At 35.3% G+C, this 20,317-nt stretch overlaps 1 protein-coding gene across 4 annotated transcripts in view; it reads left to right on the top strand.

The window, feature by feature from the left end:
- ATRNL1 (attractin like 1) overlaps window positions 1–20,317 on the top strand; it is a 431,800-nt gene that overhangs the window by 146,820 nt on the left and 264,663 nt on the right. For all 4 annotated transcript variants that reach the window (XM_079312937.1, XM_079312939.1, XM_079312938.1 and 1 more), the window contains exon 21: window positions 12,221–12,273. In XM_079312937.1, the coding sequence (XP_079169063.1) occupies window positions 12,221–12,273 (53 nt within the window). The remainder of the gene's footprint in view (window positions 1–12,220; window positions 12,274–20,317) is intronic.

Raw genomic sequence — 20,317 nt, forward strand, 5'->3', positions numbered from 1 at the left:
AAATGCATTTTCCACCCTGTTTTTTAGGGGTGAAAAAGAAAAAAAAAAAACTTCAGGATGTTTTTGATTTCTTAATTCTCTTGTCTTTTTGTCATTGACTTTCATGAAACATTTCCTGTACCATTACTTTATTGATTTTGCTCTTACATTTTTGGAAAATAGCTAAACATGTGATTCAATAAGTAGTTTGACGTTTGCCTTTCAGAAGCTTTCATTAAAAGTTTCTCTGTGTTCAATTTTTTAGAGTTGCATTGGCCTGTTTTGTTCTAATACATCTTTTTCCTTCATAGTGTATATATTGACTTTTATTCCAGATATATCAAGCTTTCTGTGTTTCTAATTTGTGTATATATTTGATATTCTGCATGCTCATAAGACAGTAAATTGTCATACATTTTATTAACACACTGTAATAAAAACTACCAGGTAACATTTTGTATGAACGTTATTTTCTGCAAAAAACAGTGATAACTAAAATTTGTGAATATTTCTTACAGAAAATTCTGCTTTCTGGTTCTGAAATCCAAACCTGGTTATCAAAATTTTCTTCTGTATAGCACTAGGTGATATGGTGCACATGTTATTTTGAAGATAGAACATTTCACTATAGTTCTTGTCTGTTTCTTAGCAGATGTTTGGCAATTTAATATTTTGCCTTTTGAATGTGTGCTCATTATTATGAATAATGTGAATATTACAACTCAACTAATTCAAGATTACTGATAAAACACTATGCCATTTTGAAATTGATGTGGTGCTCAACACTTCTCTAAAGTCACGCCTAGAGTAGAAATTAGAAATCAGTGGGTCATTCCAGTTTTAGTTTCTTTAAAAAGAAAAATCCGGAAGAGAAACTTAGAATGATAACAGAGTGAATTATTTGGATTATTTCCCCCATTCTGATAGTCCCAAAAGAGTATTCATCTCAGAGTGCATCTTTCCATTGTGCTCTCAGTTGATTTCTTTCTCTTATTTATGGAAAATGTAACAAGTACTTTGTTTTTCTGTCATGTTGAAGTGTTTCAGACACCAGAATTTGTTTTCAATTGATATTAAAATATTTTGCATTTCTAAATTAGGGTTAATGTTACAGATTATAGCATAACATCTGCATAACTTAGAAACCCAGTCAGAAAACAAGTGAGAAAAAAGATGTTAGGAATGTGAAAACAACCAAGGAAAGGACTGTATTTTAAATATTTTCAAAATCACTCTCTATAATGCAGAATATGTACACATAACTGACAAATATTGTAACTGAATCCTTCCTCTTAAATTGCAATTTTTATACTATCAGTTAAAAATATTTCATAATATAAAACCATTGGCTAAATTACTGGACCGAGGGAGTTTATTATTCTTTGACTTAACCAAAATGACTGGGGACAGATTTTCATGCTGGCACGCAGAACAAATTTAATTCAAACTGAGATGAAAGACGGTTAATGTAATTGTAGCCTATTATCCTATGCAGGCTTGAGTTAAGAAGCAAACCAACAGACAGTCAGAAAATGATGGATAGAAAATAGAAACACTCAAGGCTGGTGAAAGAGAGAGTTGTGAAGGGATTATGCCATAACTGTTCCCACACAATCTCTGCAGAAGTAGTATCCCACCTTCAACTGTATGTTTGGATTAATAAACAGAATTTTTGTATGCTTCCTGCATTATCTTTATTTCTCTGATGTCAAAAAAGCTTCTAGTTTAGTAAATTTCATGACTTTGTAATCAGGATTTTTTTTCCCCTTAATCTACCACCTTTATCAGTCCTGAATTCTGTAACGCATTCTGTTTTCTTTCTAAGCACTTTTTTCTTTGAGAGAGTGATAGGAAAGGGGTTGGCCACATAACTAGTTAGTCTTTGATCTTAAGCCCATTTAAGGGACTAGCAAAAACTGTTATTTTCATTAGTGTATTTACTTAAAAATTAGTAAATAGTCAAGTCTCAGGTTTTTCAACTGTGCCTGGTTTGTTTGCATGGCCCTTTGGATATAGTTTTTCCTATTTTAGGTGATCAGATGGTTTTTTTTAGGACTGTGTTTGGGCAGATTAACTAGTTTTTATTATTCCACTTAATTTTTCAGTAACAGAAATATTTTTTAATACCTACTTATTTTGCACTGCAGTCTTCTAAAAATCGAAAAGACATGTCTTGGTCTCCATACAGAAAGGGGCTAAGTTGTACTTCAAAGCATGTCAATTAGAAACAGATTTCAATAGGTTGGTCACCCTTGTTATAGCCCATTAAGCAAAGAAGGGACACTTTTTCCTCTAAAGTAACTGATCTTACCTAGTGTAATACTTGGTAAGTCTCAGGTAATTCTAGCAATAACTGGTTCATGTATCAAGTGTGATGTTTACAAAACACAGGAGACCAGTTACTGATCAGAAGTCCCAGTAAAGGTGCTGTCTTATGGCCTTTTTCCTGAGAGCTTGAGTCTTTGGCATGCACGGGATGGAATGATAAAATAACTTTTGGAGGAATGTAGGAGTTTGATTTCCCAATCACTCCTGGCTTGAATGCAGGATTTCTCTTGTCCATTGGGAGATGTATCACTGGAGCTCTTACAGTACCTAAAAAATTTGTTTTCTTTCCTCCTCCTAAAGTTGTTTAGGATAAGACTTTGTTCATTTGAAATATGCTGCATTCTGGGAATTGCTCTTTGGGAAGTCTTTGGGCTTACCTAAAGGCTCTGTTCTGTGCTGTGCTCACACAGGAGCAAGCACTGCTTTCCATGGCAGTCCCGTGCAGCCTGCCCATCAAACCCCATATAAACACAGTCTGAAAGCATCAGGGCTGACTGAGCAAAACTGTTATGAAATACTTCACAGTCCCCTGCCATGAGGCTTAAGCTTCATTTTGGTCGACTTTTTTTCCTTTTACAGCCATTCCTTTTAAGTTTTCTCCTTGAGTGTCCAACAACTTTTCAAGGAGAGTCAGCCAAGAATGAAGTGTTGACAGTTCCAGTATTGCTGCTGCAACATAGACAGTAACACTTATTTACACTTCTTTGGCACTTCATAAAGAAGTATCAGTATCATCTCAGCTCCAGGAAATTCATGAGGTTATGTACTATAATGGGCTAATGGGGATTTGGGCTCTTTATAGGCAAGAGGCCAGGGAAAAGCAGATGTGTCTATCTGACCTGATCCTTTCTCCAGCCACCCAGATATTTTTCTGAGTTCTATTCTTAATAGATATTTCTCTATCTCTTGGATTGATATATTTTTTAATAAAGTCAAATAAAAGATGGTGCAGGTTAGATGGGATTGATATCCTAGATATTACAAAGGACTTTAAAAAAGGCCAGATACACCCACAACAGAAGGATGGTAGACAATAACACATGAATTTGATAGACTGCTATGCAGGGGTGGGGTAGAGAAAGTTCTTTGGGGCAGGAGGAGAACTTATCAGAACAACATACTAGATAGATGCATAGATATTGGAATGATCTGATGGACAAAAATATTGTGTTAAAGACCTACAGGTCAAGAAGGAAGCTGCAAGTCTGGAAGCTGTGATGCCTCCACATTTACTTTCTAATGATTCTCTGGGAATTTCTGTCGATGCCATAGGAAACAAGTATGGGAAGTAAAAGTTTTGAATATCTCATCAGAACACCAATGTTGTCCAGGAATAATGAAAGTTACTTGAAAATGTCATGTAATGGCTGGAGTTTTGGCTTCCTAAGGATAAGAATGAAAGCTTGCCAATTGCAGTGTGTATAATACTTAAACACCGGTGATATTTGTGCATATGTTTATATCATAACTTGTCATTAGCACTGTAGAAGTTGTTGCAAGTAGAGCAATAATTCAGATAATAGGAGTGTTTCCTGAAATTCCCTAATGCTGTATAGCAGACAGCCCAGAGAAAGTCATGACACACTGATTTATTCATACCTTTCTCTTCATTTTGCATTTTCTTGAACATGCACGTAAGCAGCATTTGGCCATTACTGACTAGAGTGTCCACTCCAAAATACATGGTGTGCTTTGCTTCTGAATTGTCATTTTTGTCTTTGCTTAGTCAGAATTTCCCATATATTTGGAAATATTAATTGCCACATTGTGCTAAATTGAAGTCTTAAATGACAAGAAAATGACCAAAGTTACCATATGTAATTTGAAGTCGAAAGACAAAAAGTAACTTGCCTGTCTTCGTACCATTTTCTGGAAATTATAGTGTCTGTATGGCATCCTGAAATACATATTTCTGAAATTGCCTTTTCCTTAAATTACCTCAAAATTATAGTCTTATATAAATAGCGATTTTGTTAAAAATCCCCAACACAACAAAAACAAATAAATGAAACCCTTTGAAACAAATGAAAATCTTTGAAACAAAGTGAAATGAATGCAGGGAAGATCAAATGCTAACAGATAAAAACTCTATAGCACTCACTGAACTTTCTGCATTGAGATTGTAACTGAGTAGTTCTTTGCAATAATTTATCTCAGACATTGACCACAGATTAAATTCAACAGTAATAAAATAGTTGTATTATAAACCATAGATTAAATTTGACAAAAATAAAAGTCATGTTATAATGCGCATTTTTAAAAAATAAGCCATAAACTGTTTAATAGTTAAATATACTTACTACCAACACACTTAGTAATAATAAAATTTTACAATTCGGTAATGAGTAATGAAAATGCAGTAAACCACTTGGGATTAAGTGTGTGTATATATATTTCTTTTTCATATGTTCTACTTGATGAAGCCATTTACGATGCATTTGCTCTGTCAGGCCTGTTAAAATATTTAATGTTCTGACATGCTGCCTCTCCTACTCTTCGAGAAATGATTTCTAAACAACAGCAATACACCAACACTCCTCTAAAGTGCCAGAACAACTGAATAGCTGATCACAGAATCACAGAATGGGTCAGAATCATCCCAGAGCATGTGGGCAGGATTGTGTCCAGATGGTTCTGGAATATCTCCAGTGAGGGAAACTCCACAACTTCTCTGGGAAACCTGTTCGAGTGCACAGTGACATGCATATATTTCTTTCATATGGTCTTCGAGATCCCTTCCAAACCATTCTATGAGTCTGTGAATATTCTATTGTTGATATTAAGTTAACATTTAACACATTTCATCAATATTTATTTTCTAAAAGCTTAAACATATTTGAATTTTTGAACTGTTCACTGGTTTTTGAAAAGTAAACATTTTGGAGGAGCTGCATTTCAGTTTAAGCAGTAATAAGTTTTCATGGTTGTTTTACCATTGCTTTTATCTAATTCTTCACTCTAAAAGGAAAGAAGTAGTTGAGAAACCCATGCTAATATTTCTCAGAGTGGTGGTTCAGTTCAGTGTAAACATAGCCTCTTTTTTTGAGTTATGGGATATTCTAACATTGACTTTCTAAGGGCTGGAGTAATGCCTGAAGTGTCTGATGTAGGTCAAAATGTGAGAGAAGAAATGTGGGTATTTCTCTTCCCTGACTTTGAAAAAATGGTGCATGATGAGAGGGAAGTCGGCTTTTCCAAGTTCACCTTTTTACATATATTCAAGTTTGTGCATCACTTCCAAAACCATGGCCATTTTTAGAGAAAGGAGTGCCAGAGGTAAAGGGTAGGCCATGGACATGAGATTTTTCTAGTTCAGAGTAAGCAGCATCAAATAATTTGTATATAAAGTCCATTTGGTGCCTTATTCATGAAGATTAAGAGAGTTATCCAGCTACTCCCAATGATGGCTGTAGGTCACTTTATTCTTGTATAGAAGAACTAAATAGAATCCAGACTTTATCAGGAAACTTCTTATTTTATATATTAACATTTTTTCCTCTAATTATATAATTATGTGATAAGTGACACCTCACTGAAAGTTTATTTTGTCCTGGAGCGCAATGGATTTTGTGATTTGAAATTTTATTGCTTCAAAGAGTATATAAAAACTCTATAACAATAATTATTCTTGATCTTGCATGGAAGGAGGATTTGAATAGCATGAGGGGGTCTGGAAATGGAAAACTTGCTTATGACATTAGAATGTTTTACTTTTTTCTTTCCATGAGATCAGCTTAGATTAATTTTAAAAAAAAGTATTACTGGCATAGGCCTTTTTCATGAATTATGTGAGGAGGAGACAAATTGATCTACAGGAAAAACATTGTCTCAAGACATCGTCATACGCACTTACAAGAAAAAAACCAAATCATTTCCCCACATTATTAAAAAGTTCTAACTGGAAACATAAATCATGGTACCTTTTACCCTTTTAGGTTATCATTTTCTTAGGAGGCAGACTGATAATTCTTTATATCTGAAGTTACTCATGACTGGAAGGATCTTGGCAGTGTGAGAAGTGAAAGTGTCCAATTTTTACATTAAAACCAAAGATCTGGGAGGTCTGTCTGTCTGAATATACTGCAGTATTAATGGATAGCATTGAGACAATGTAGTACAGAGTACAATGTCAGCGCAAAGCTATACCTGCAAGAGGGATAAATTTGCATTTATGGATTAAAGTCTGTGCATTTCACATATTTCACTTCAGCAAAAGAAAGAATATATTGTAGTATAAAAAAATGTAATAATAATTAGCAATTGAGCCTATTCTCTGAAAATCACAAAGTAGTCATTAACATTGGTTACAATGCCTCTTTTTATTAAATATGTCATCTGAGCTCAACTATTGCATCTAAATCTTGGCAATTCTGTGAAAGGATGATGCTGTTTCTAAATCTTTTGGACATGCTTGAACTCCCAAAACATGACATTGGCTGGTGTATTGTAGTGCTGGTTGTGAGGTCATTTTTCCTTGCTGCTGACCATGTCTGCTGTGGATAGTCAGAAGATGAGGTTGTTCTTGGGCATTTCTGTATCAAAGTTATGCATGCCAGGCAGGTCTAAATCAAAGCCTAAGTCCTGACCACATCTAAGTGTGAATTGGGCTTTCAGGTATCAGTCACTCACTGCTCTGGACCACTTACAACCTCAGCTGTTCTTGGGTTGTTGCTTTCACCCATGAGTCACCCCTCTTGAGCTGAAAATCAGCACTTTCTGTGGCATCACTTCCAAAATGTTAAGTATTGCAGCCAGTTACATCTATTGACTGTAGTTAAACATTTATTTTCTCATTGCTGCAAATGTTCTGTAAGAGTAGGATGACTTTCAAGAAGAGATAACCAACAGGCAGCATAAAAAACTGTGTGTGAATCTGAACTAGTTATTCATCAGCTTTATCAGTCTCATAATTATCTGCAAAACTGCAGTCAACAGCATGGACATATTTTCAGTGCTGAGCATGTAGTAATATATGGTAGTATGGAGTAATTCTTCATATCCACTTACAATGCCACAGGGCTTACAATGGTACTAGAGAAGTCTTAGGTTTAGCCTTACAAACTGTTTGAACTTCAGTTGCAACGTGTCCCAGATAACCACATTTTTGTTATGTAAATAGTATTTCACTATTCAAAGCCCCCATAGCATCATACCACTGTGGAAGCAGATAAGTGGGATAAAACCAAGAGCCACTTGTGCAAGATAGGAACTGGGGGCAAAGGGATCAGCAGCAGCAATCAGTGATGGAGGACAGCAGCAAGAGTCACAGCATGAGGAGTAAAGGCTGGGACAGAGGTGAGCAGTAGTCCTGGAAGCTATTCTGACTCATCCAAAATATGGGGCAAGTAATCAGTCTGGGGCTAGGAATACTGTGCTGAAGCAGACTGTTAGTCTTAATTTATTGAGCCTCTTATAGACACAATGCTGGGAACCTGGGCAAAATCCCAAACCTGTTTATGACCATCTATAGATCAGCCAGGTGACAGCTCTTCCCCAGACACTATGGAATTGGTCTGTTAATTTACAAGGACAAAATATGAGGTAAGGGTCATAAATATCTATATTATATAATATGCTATAACTATATAGTTGACAAGTCCTGGTCTGGGCCAGAACTAGATAAAACTGTGTCAGTAAGGAACCAGTTCAATAAAATAATATCATCTGTTAGACCTGAGAATTTGGTATTAAAAGCAAACTCAGCTAAAGGAAAGCCTGGCTGTACTTAGGTTTGTGTTCCCCTATTCCACTTTTTTTTTTTTTTTTAAATTGAAAGACTTTAATTGAAAGAGTTAACAGTTAGTGGCAGCAGCAGAGCTGCAGAAACTTCTGCCTTTACTATAAATGGTTAAATAAACCATTTAAAGGAATAAACAGTGTTATAGAAAGTTTTCCACATTATCAAATCACTGTCTAGAAAGATAGGTTGGTGTTATATTGACAGCTTTCCTCAGATGAGAAGCTGGTGTTCCTTTCCTTAAGGGACATACCAGTAAGAACAATAAAATTTGGCATATGAATAATGTCCCCCTGCTGTCAGTTCCTTTGCTTTCTTAAGGCTGCAAAGTACAGAGCACAAGAACATACACATTGCTAAGCTTCAACAAAAGGTTGTTTGTAAACTCTCTCTTACAAAGAGGCCTTTCATTCATTAAGAAAGACCCCCAAATCTGGCAGTCTTACTGTAAACATGTACTCATTTACATAGATTTATTGTATTTAAAGAGAAAGTGAGGAATTATCTTGATCAGAAACATGAGAGCATTTTTTTTTAAATGCATTTGTCAATAATTTCTATTTTGAACTTCCAGAAAATCTAGGGAGATAAAAAGAAAGTGAAAGAAAATGGTTCAGTTTTGAAAGGACAATTGAGGGAGAAGTTGGGAAATAAGTGCTAATGGCAGGCCATCCAAAGGTCAGTGAGCTTGATGAATTGAATACTTCTGTATTGGAACAAACCATAGAACTTGTACATAACCTAATAGGAACCTTCCTCCATTTGTCCTTGTAAATGGGAGCTGTGTCTTTGGAGTCCTGCCAGAATGGAACTGCTCATTCATTATGACCACTTAAAGCAAATGATCATGGCCCTATGGCACATAAAATAATGAGTGTAGCTTCCATTTCTCAGATATGAGGCATATATTATGCTTCACATATGGTCCAATGTGTGCTGGCTGTTGGAAAAGGTACAAAAATTACTACAATGAGTAAAGCTCATAAGGAAACAATTCAGAAAATAGGAAATTTTGTAATTGGAACCATAATCAGTGACTAATGCAGAGCAATATGTATGCTAATAAAATAGGAGAGGATTAAAAGACAAAACTAAATTTAATCGAAACCCAGCATACATGCTCATTTGAATAATTTCAGATGTATTGTTAATCCTATTAGTTTCATTTTTTCCCTCCACTGAAAACCAAGTGTTTAAGTAGTACCTTCCATTTAAATTAAAACAGGTTTCCCAACTAGTAAAAACTCCACCTCATGTTATTCCTGATATGCATTATAGTGGAAGTGTTCTGCATGAAAAGCCTGGCAACAAATGGTGTAATAAACCAGCTGTTTTAATGAGAGGGCACAAAAACCCCACAGATAACAGGTAAATCTCATGCCCCTTCAGTTGCTGGGGTTCCTGTATGCCTGCAGCACTGGATGAACCTGCATTTCCCTCTGTGCTGTCCATGGAGAGGTTCCTCCTCCCTCCCATCCCGTGGTGCCTTTTGTCCTGTGCCCAGGCAGAGCAGTGTGTCTGCCCCTGACAGGTTGGGGTATCTCTGGGATAACACCCACCAGGGCTGCTCTCCCCTGCCCAAAATCACTCCCTCCTTTAGTATTTCCATGAGGCTCCCACCACAGAAAATGTAATATGATAATACATCAAAATGCTTTGCTGTGGTGTAATTCACTGTTCTTTTTTTATTGTGCATATTTTATCATTCCATCACACACGATGCTGAAACAAATGAAACAGCTGTAAAATTGCATTGCCATTTTCTTTTCAAGATATTTGAAGGTCACTTCTGTGATTGTCAGGGAATTGGTAATTATTTGGATTTGAATGAATACTTATGAATACTTGTATGTTGCAAAATATTTAAAACCTAGTAATTTTTGTATTAACCATTCTTTTGTATGTTCATGTAAGTTGTGAAGCCTACGTTATATTAGATGGAGTTTATAGATATTTTTATTTCATGTATTCGTGTTTGGGTTTTTTCTGTGATATAAATAGAAACAAAAATGCAAGGAAGGTATATGGGGTGCAGGAAATCCCTGGGTTCTGGTTCTTATTGATCCACAGGAGATGATTGCATCTGATTAGGAGGGCAGCTGAACGGAGAAGGGAAGCTGTATGGAAACAGCTGTCTTTTTTCATTAAGATTTTCAAGATTAAAACAAAAAACCCAAACCTTTATTCTCAGGGTCAAAGCACCACAGGTGAATGCTGTGACTGGGCAAGAGTTCAGAGGGGAATTTTTTTTATTTTCTCCCCATGGAAAAGTTACTGGTTTTGGCAGTTGGATGTTGCTCTGCCATGTCATACACAGGTCAGGGCCATTAGCATTGAGCAGCAGGGGAAATTTCTTGCCTTCATCTTCAGACTCTAAATACATTTATTTTTTATCTTTTTCTTCCTTCAGGTACAAAAACACAGCATATTCTAAACACTGCCTACATTTAATCTACTTTGCATTTGAAACAATTCAAGAGAAAAAATAGTCCTCTTACTATGACCTGTATCATGCTATTATCATTTGGTACATTGTGACTGTCTCATCTATGTGGCAATCTTACATACAAGAAAAAGGAATTCTTTTAAACTCTTGCATTAAAGATGGTCCCTTTCCCTTAGGTCTCCTTCAGAATTCCAAAGCTAAAGGCCCTTTCAGACATGAATATATCTTTTATTGTTTCAGTGGCAAGCTGTTTTTGTAGAATGTTGTTAGGGTTTTGTGATGTTTAGAAGAAAGCTGTGTCAGGCAGACCTATGTTGTTACTTGATTTTCACTTTTCTGAGTGCATGCAAGAGAGTTACTTCAGGATCAGACTGTCTTCTAAATTCTGTGGAGAGGACTGTAGGGCCAGAGTGTCTTTGTGAGCAAGACCACAAATTGTGTTCTGCAGTTAGACTTGAAGTATAGGGGGAGTTGTTTTCTTGAAGATTAATTATTAAATTTATTATACTTAAAAACTTTTGAACTTCTGTATAGCTGCCCCTGCAAAGAGTTCTCAGGCTAATGTGGGATCAGGAGTGTGCAAGGGCAGAGTCCAGATCATCTTTTTTCTACTTTTGCATTATATTGCAACTGCTGATTATTTTCCTTATGGTATCGTAACAAAGGATCAATGAGATTCTCTGCTTATTTTATAATAAAAATGAGTATGTTAGGAATCACCAATTATAAACTGTTGAGGAAACCAGCAGAAATACAAACATCAAAATATTTTAAAGTCTAAAGCTTGTTAAATGATATGACATCCAAGTTAGAGTATGTTTTTAATACCAGTCACAAAGAAAATAACAGCAAAAATATCTCCTTCCAAATTAAGTTTGTTAAAATAAAGTAATGAAAAGATAGTGCAAGATATTAAATGATTCAGATTACCCCTGGGAAAATATTTATATGAAATTTAATAGGCAGTGATTAGCTTTCTCTTTGTTTTGTGAATTTTTCTGTATGTTTAAGAGAAAACTGTAATCTTGCTGGAGACTTCCATGAAATAGCCAAGGAAACCTAAAGTAGATTAATCATTTTCTATTAAGATATTTAGCATTTTTAGAGTGATGTTATATAACTGAATTTGAACTGAATTTCTGTAGGATATTTAATGTCTCTGAAAATAGCAATATATCTTTTCAATTATAAAGCAATTTCTCCAGCCCTTATCATGTACACATCCTGTCAGCAGCATCAGTACATCACATTCAGTTTGAATTTCACCTGGTGCCCTGGGTGGTCAGTGAAGAGGAGCAATTGCCTCTGAAGTTCATTAAGTAGCTGAGATGCTGCTGTGCCAGATCAAAACCAGGGAGGGAATCAGCTGTGAATAAGGGGACAGGGATAAGGGGATCAGTGCTTGGGGTGGCTGCCTGGCTCTCCTTTGCTCATTAGAGTGCAGAGAGACCAGAATTCCTGCCCTGAGTCCTACAGCAGGCACAGACTTTGGGCAGGTGGCTGAAGTTCTTTATTCAAGGTCATTGTGGGTTTCTTACATGACAGAGAGGTGTCTTCAGAAAGTAGCACACCCTCAATAAGAATTGTATTAAATACTTCTTATTTGCATGTATTTGTGTTGCTAGTACTGAAACTCATGCTATTTGAATAAATATTCTAGCTGTGTTTTTATTAGAGCTGTACTGTGTTTAATGGCAGTGTTTGGTTTTGTCTTTCTTTTCCCCCTGCAGCTGTGACTCTGAAAATAGGTATCTTGGAAATCCACTTAGGGGAACATGCTACTGTGAGTACTTGTATTTTTAATGCTCCATACTGAAATGTTGATTACATATTATATGATAATTTCATTTCCTTGGAAAAACAAAATAAGTTCCAGTGATTTTCCAAAATTGAGCACATTGATACTTTGACTGCAAAAATAAAATGTCCCACTGGTCTTCTTTTACAAAAACTCAAGTTAAAGTCTACTAAAAGTTGATTCCTTACATCTAGCTTAGAGGGATTGACCAAGCCACAGGGTGATTCTCTGTATGTCATCATATGTGAATGAAAGGAAAATTAATTGTGTCAATGCTTTAAAGACAGAATTTGTGGTGGAGAAATGCAAATAGTATAAACTAAAAGCACTATTTCCTGGGACATTCTGAGTGGTTTAGCTAGTCTGCCTCCCAGGGACATGAGACACAGCTGCTCTCCACAGTATCAGAAAAGGAGGCTGTGTGTTGTCTCCATGTTCTTAATGTTGTAGAAAAGGTGCCTCTGGCAAATTTACTCTGAAGCATTGCAGTTTTGATAGTCTTAATGAAGGACCTGAAGGGGGATGAGAATGCTTATTACCCATGTGCAGAAATCCCTTAGTGAGCTGTGCCAATTTTACTATGCCAATATCAAGTTCAATAGTAATTTTAATCATCATAAAAACAGATGGGATGTTGGAGAGCACTGCTTTAACTTTTGTGACTTTTGCACGTACCTGCTCAGTATTAGACAATTGGATCAATTTGTTTCTTGCTTCTAAAATCATCCCTACTTCAAACTTGAATTTTTACATAAAGACAGATGTCTGAACATACTTATAATCTGTCTTCTCACTTTTGGCCTTATTTCTTATTATTTCATTTTACAACATACACAAAAGCTTTATTTTAGAGTGTCTTTAAGGCATCATCTACCTAATAAAGGAATGTTTATTTTCTTTGCTAATCTGTCTTTCTTACCTTAAATGGTTTGCATCTGCAAGGTATGTTTTACAGAACAAAATAGTAAATTACATACTATATTACTATATTGACATATCTCTAGGCCTAAAACATTTATTCCTTCTGCCAGCTATTGAAGAACATTGGTATGGGAATTTTTGATTTTTTTTCTCAGATGACATAACTTTGAATGTAATACTGTTAGCTGGAACATAAATGTTGTAGACCCAGTTGAAAATACTCCCTGAAACTGTGTCTTTAAGATACTCTTGATCAATAAATTCAATTCCATTTGTTGAGTTTTTTTGTATAAGAAAAGTGTCTTACTTTAAAACCGCAGTAGCAGTATTTAGAAGAATTTTTTTTTTTAATCTATATAATAACAAAATAAATACTTTTTTAGGGTTTAGAGTGAGTACACGAGAAGTTTATTGAAGACAATTATATATAGGCTATTTTGGATATGTGTGTCAATGTTTGTTTTGTCCTTTAAAAATAAATGTTATTAAATTTAAGAGATTGAAAAGAAACGACAGTAATGAGATTTGTAGACCTCAGGCACCTCCATGAAAAACCTTATTTTTTTGCTATCATGTTTCAGGCTGGGTCTATAAATCATGTTGGAGACAAATTGTACTATATTCAAGATGCCCTTTCACCTTTAACTCACTACTGTTATTTGTCTTCTGTCAGATTTCAAAATATTTTAAAGATCTTGTTGTTTTGAAATGATAAATTTTCTTTTAATACTTCCAGCCATTCAAAGTATCCCATATTAACAACTCTCAGAATTATTTTATTGTAGTAATAGGGAAACTGCACTGGTAAATAATAATGGAATTCTGTATTTCTTGTATTTGGTGGATGATGCATCTGAATGGGAAATAATCAGTTAATTTGAGGATAACTGACTGACCTAAGATTTCAATGACAATTTCTCATAAGCACAGTCCATTTCCTTCTAAATCATGTATTAAATATATACATACACATATATATAAATATATATAATCCTGAAGTGATGCTCCAATTTGTTACCTCTATTCTAAAATATGGCCATAGCATGTTTCAGTTTTGTACAAGGCAGGCATTTGGATGGTATTTTTTCTGTGCTTTATTTCACTCCTCATTAAGAAACTTTCTCTTTAGACACTTAAAATGTCACTTTACTTTTCCTTGAAGTGTATTTTTTCAACACATGAATATTATTGCTCAGGAGGGGGAAAAAAAATTATCTGTATTTATGAGCAGCATAAGATTGTGAGAAATAAACATTCTAGGCACATCTGTTTCTATTATAGTGAGTGCATAATAATAAGATAATTTGCTGTATGGTTAGGATCTTCTTCAGGACACCTTTTAGTCACATGCTTGAGTTTAGCAATCTTCAAAATAACCATTTTTAAGCATTTAAATTTTGCCCTATCTTTTACTTGTGTAAATACTTGGAATGCTCTTCTAACTAAAACTTCAGGATTTAATCCCTTGTACCTGGATAACTTTTGGGTGGCCTCAATTTCTCTTTAGCAGCAGGATGTGGATTGAGGAATGCTTGTTGCCTTAGAGGAACTTTCTGTGAATATTCACTGCCCTAAAAACTCAACTGGTTTCATCTCTCCAGCTCTCTGCCTGTCTTACCTAGTTCTTGCCTAGTGCTCTGCTCCCTCTTGCCTGTCATTGCCATCCTCAATCCCAGGAAGGAGGAGCAGTCTGGTCTTGGTGCAGGTACTGGTATTGACATCAAGGGACAGTTTAAGAGGGTAAATGAAAACAGAGTTTGCCACTGGAAGAGCACAGGTTGGTTTAGTCTCTTCATTAATTGTTTCCTTTCATAGTGATTTAGGAGAGTAAACAGAATTTTAATGCTGCACGTGGATGGTGGTGTGATTGAAGAAGTGGTCTGAACACAGATAGAAACACAGGAAGATTATGGATGGGTCTGGCATGATTGAAAAGAATGAGATTTATATAGGAGGTAACACACTGAAACATTGCAGGGACTTAATCTAAATACAGATGCTATGCCAAAAGGATAAAGAGAGAGAGCAGCAAAGCCATCAAATCCTAGAGATCAGAGGAACAGTGTGTTAAACATCAGATTTCATTCTCATATGGCATTTCCAAACATGGCAGCACTGGACAAGAGTAGTTTTTCTGCTTTAAATCATTAAAATTTAATAGAGTAAGAAATGTGTTGTGGGGCATGCAGTAGTCTTATCAAGATTTTATGAAAATCATTGTATGTTGCTTTTTAAAAATTATTTTAATATCATTCTTTGTGACTGAATTGTGTTATTGAAAAAGCACAACTTCTTTGAGAGCAAGAGAATGAGAACAAGCCTCATAGATACAGAAATTAGAAAAGTACTGCATGTATAAGAATGTGTGAGCAGCTGCATGATGATCTATCTATTCTAGCAGCCTGTTGTCAGGAGTGGCTGAACATGAATGCCAGGGGAAGAATATAGCAAATGGACAAACACATAGTGGTAATTCTCTCTTTACAACAATTTGCAGCTTAGAACTTCATGACAGAAAGGATTTCTTGAGCTAAAAGTGTTCAGTGTGCTTTGGTACACCAGAAGAGATCTTATGAAAGATTTCTTAAACAAAATAAAAAGTATTAATGCAAAAGAAAGCTTTGTGATTTTACAAGCTGCAGTTCTGTTTGCCCATGTAAATACCCTTGTTACTGAGGACAGGTCTGTTTCTGGATTGTCTCTGTTTCTGCTGGGGAGGCTCTGTATCCCTGGGCCTTCCTGTTGGGAGCCGTTCTTGCTGTGAATGATCAGAAGCTGATTAAATCCATAGAAATGGATCCTGACTGGAGGCCAGAGATGGTTGTGCAGCTGACTTATGCATGTACACAAACCATAAATATAACATTTTGCTGTGATGCATTTGCATTGGCTGTTGTTTTGCTCTGTGGTGTCTGGGCCAGTGTGATGGATGGCAGAGACAACTGGATAGCAAAGTGTGCATCCAAATGGCTGCATCAGTTCTTCACACATCAGCATTAGGAATACATTGCTGTGGGAGCTCCTGGGTGCAAGGGAACACGCAGCAAAACCAGATGGTTTTAGACAGATTGGGAGGAATCACTGGGACAAATGCCACTTCTGTGATCTTCACTTGGGTTGTATACAGACACAAAGCTTTAAATCATAAATGGGGAAGTGGTTAATCCAGTGTTCCAGAGAAAATGAAAGTTTAAATTTACAATTCATGATGTGTTACAATACAAGGTGTGAATTATAAGCCTGCTAACACTCACTTGGTTTGAGAGGATCTGATACTTTCCACCATAAACCTCTCTTAGGTAGCCATATTTCTAAGGTCAAAAACTTTCAAAAATGTCTGGCTTATGTACATTATTTTGAGTTCCAATGCAACATATCAAACAAAAAATACAACTGATTCTAATACTGCTACATGCAGAAGCATAGAAGCTTACAACAAATCAGTCCTGTGAGTGTAAATCACATTGTTTGCCTGCATATAGTTAGAATTTTCATGAGCTGAGCACTCAAGATTTGCCCATTCATCCACTAAGAAAATTCCTAGCTAAGACAATGAAGTTGAAAAAATTCACATGGATTTACATTCCTTAGTTTTTGATTCTCTTTTTATCCTTAAAAAAATGTTTAGAAGCATTTTTGGGTTATTTCTGGGTACCACCATTGACAGTGAAGAGAGGGAACAAATAGCTTTTCCATTTCCTCCTGCAGACTGGTTGCTGTTTTAAAACAGGCAGCAATAGTGAGTTACAGGGCAGCACACTTTGGAGTGGGAAGCTTTCAGTCATTTCAAAAGATTTCCTCAGCAATGCAGAGCCAGAATGTAGTCACAATATAATAAAATTGCAATAGATGAACAATTTTAATTAATCTAGTGCTCATATTTTGTCCAGACAGACAGTTTTGTGGGCTTGTGACTGTGAATGCAAAGAAAAATCAGGTGAAGCTTGCCTTTTGCATTATATGTGTGTGTATATATATATATATATATGTATATATATGTGTGTGTGTGTGTACAGTATAGCACTGTAGATTTTCCCATGCTGCAGAGCAGGCCTGCTTTTAGGGATTAGAACCTGACCTTTGAGAAGGATTAGAGAACCCAAAACTTAAGAGGTCACAAGGGATGGTCATTTGCGAAGGGAATTAAGCCAGGGAGGGACTGAATGACTTGCAGCTTTTTGTGGAATTAAAACCTATTTATTGATCATATGCCCCTGATCCAGATATTTGTTGGATTTATAGCCTTTAAAAGAGATGAGGCCTTAAGATCTGTATATAAAAAGTTTGAAATAATGTAAAGATTTTATTTTATCCATTTTCTAGATGTTTCCTTCCAGAGCTCTTCCTAGTTTTTCTCTTGCCTTAGTGTTTTATGAAATGTCATTTGTGGATGGCTTCACATAGTGACTGACCAGCCACTCTCAATTGTTCTTGGGATGAAACATGCCAGGAAGGAAGGTGGTGGGTCCATCTGCAGAAGTCTTAGGGATCAGAGGGCTCAGGTGTACACATTGACTGGCACCTCTGAGTTTTGTACTCAGTCTCCTGGACATACAGGGAGAAAGCCAGAGAACACATTGCAAAGTTTAGTTTATATATAAAAAACCCCCAAAATTATTGCTAGCAGGAAAAGAATAGTCATAGGTTTTTTTTTTTTTTTTTTTGTTGGTTTATTTTTTATTTTTTGATTTATGTTGTTTTTTTTTTTAGTTCTTAATGGCTGAATTTTACTAGCTGTTCTTTTTCTACTTATAGTATACCACAGGAAAAAAAAATATGTGATTTAGTAAACATTTTGCAACGAATTTTTTGGGATTGACCTGAATAATTGGTTTATGGCTTTACTCTGCCATTCTAAACTGTGAGCCATAAAATCATTATAGCTTATGAGACTGTTGCTTCTTTTCTCGGTACAAATACAGACAGGGTAGCAATAAGCAATTCCTCAGTATGTCAGCAGCTCACAAAGATGAAGAATGATACTTTCATGTGCAAAAGTGGTGAGAAACTATGAAATGTACATTCAGTAAAAACTCTCAAGATAATATCTGGTGTCTGTGCAGGGAGCTGGGGACAAAAAAAGCAAATTTTGCTTCTGGCTGAAGAACCTTGTAAGGATTCTAGTCCAATCCTGAAGCTGTATTAGCCCCACTACTGCTGACACACCTGGATTTCAAAAAGGGAAAAGTAAAGAAAAGTGCTAGTCCTTTCTTATTCTCCATACAATTTCTTAGAGTAAATTTGTATTTGAATTTAAAAATTTTAAGCCATATTGTTATGCAGTGTATGTGGTGCCTGAAAAAAAAACCCTCAAGCACTTATTTCTTTTATCTGCTTTATTTAAAATTTGTCTTACTTGCTAAAAATTAAGAAATCTAATTACTTTTTCATATCTGGTCTTTGGACTAAAGACTTTGTTAGTCCTGACTTTTTTTTTTTCCTTCAGAAGTAGTAAGTAGAAGAATGGTTTAATTATTAAATGTAGAAAATGTATGACAACTTCCAATGTATTTTTAGAAATATCAGCTCAATATTGTCTCAGAGACAAAGGATAAGATAATTCACCCTTATTTATGCTGTCAAAATGTAGTTTAGGCTTATTACAGCTATTGACATGGTCTGATAGTTCATCCCACCTGTTTTCCTTATTATTGGAGTCTATTTTTTTTCTTTCTTTTCTGGGCTTATTCATAGTCAAAGTTCTAATATAAGCAAATTTTTTAGTAACATTTATTATGTTGCCAATGTTATAATTTAATAAAAAGGAGAATGAAAGTTGTTAAAAGTAGTCTCTTAATGGACTAAAAAGATGAATGTTGATGCATTCAGGGACTGAGAACATGACCGCTTTTATCAATAAAATTGTAAAAAAATAATTGTCAAGTAAAACGTGTACTAGAGGTACCATAAAGCACTAGGTGGCAGACTTGTTATACTTAGAGAAAAGCTGAACTCAAGAACATTCCAAGGAGAGTGTTTTAGAAGATAAATAACAAGTAGCACTGTAAGTAAAACTGTTAGCAGGGATTTTCCAGATATTTAAAAATTATGTTGAAACTTAAAGGGCATAAACAATAAATTTTAGCTCTTGAAAACGTGTTTGCTTTAGCTGAGTTGGGAGATGTATCCCAGCAGCCACCAGCTTTGCTACTGATGTGAACAATTCATGTTTCCTTTTGGGACAACATTAATTTAAACTAAATACATATTGTAATTGTAAAACTGTCATGCTTGACTTGAAATAATGAGTTCCACCAATTATATCTAACACTGATTGACTTTGATACAGACTGAAAGAAATCTGTATTATTTGTAAATACAGTAATAGTATTAACTGGTGTTGTCTTTTGAATATATGGACTTATACAAAAAATGTATTTTTTAAATGAAATCTTCCTCGTGTTTAAAGAGTTTAGTGTAACAGATTATAGTTTAAATCAGACAGTTTTGGATGGTTTGAGAAAAGATTAACCTCAGCAAACCTACCAACTCAGAACTTATAAAGAGCAACAGACAAATACAGTCTTTGCCTTGAGCTAAAATAACTGCACAAACCAACTGTCGCCTTCCAGAGAATTAAAACAATAACCACACCAAGAATCTGAAGCTCCTAATAAAGTATTATGATCTCACCCCAGGCTCTGTGTACTCATTTGCCAAATGCTAGGTTGGCTTGCAGCTTTTTTGGGCAGGCTGAAGAAACATTTACTGCCAATCATTTCCTAATTTACTCTGAGTTGGAGAATTTTTCCATGTATGCATTTATTTCTCAATTTGTAATTTTTTTAAATATTGTGGTTTTTCTTTGCTTAACAAGCCATAGGTTCTTTTTGAAATGAAGATTGTTTGGTTTATCTGGTATCTTCTGCTTATATATTAGTGAATTTACCAACTGGTATCCTCTTACAGTTACTATTTAATAACTTTTCTCAAAGCAGATAAAGTCAATTTAGTGATTATTCATTTTGATATGCTGTCCTATCTCAAAATAGGACAACTAACTTTTTAATTGTTAGAAATAAGAAAATATTTACCTTATGCCTTATATTACCTTATATACCTTATTCAGATAAAAGTGTGAATTAGAGGACCACTTCACAGGTGCCAT

This window comes from Erithacus rubecula (genome assembly GCF_903797595.1).
Source record: "Erithacus rubecula genome assembly, chromosome: 9".
Classification (NCBI taxonomy): domain Eukaryota; kingdom Metazoa; phylum Chordata; class Aves; order Passeriformes; family Muscicapidae; genus Erithacus; species Erithacus rubecula.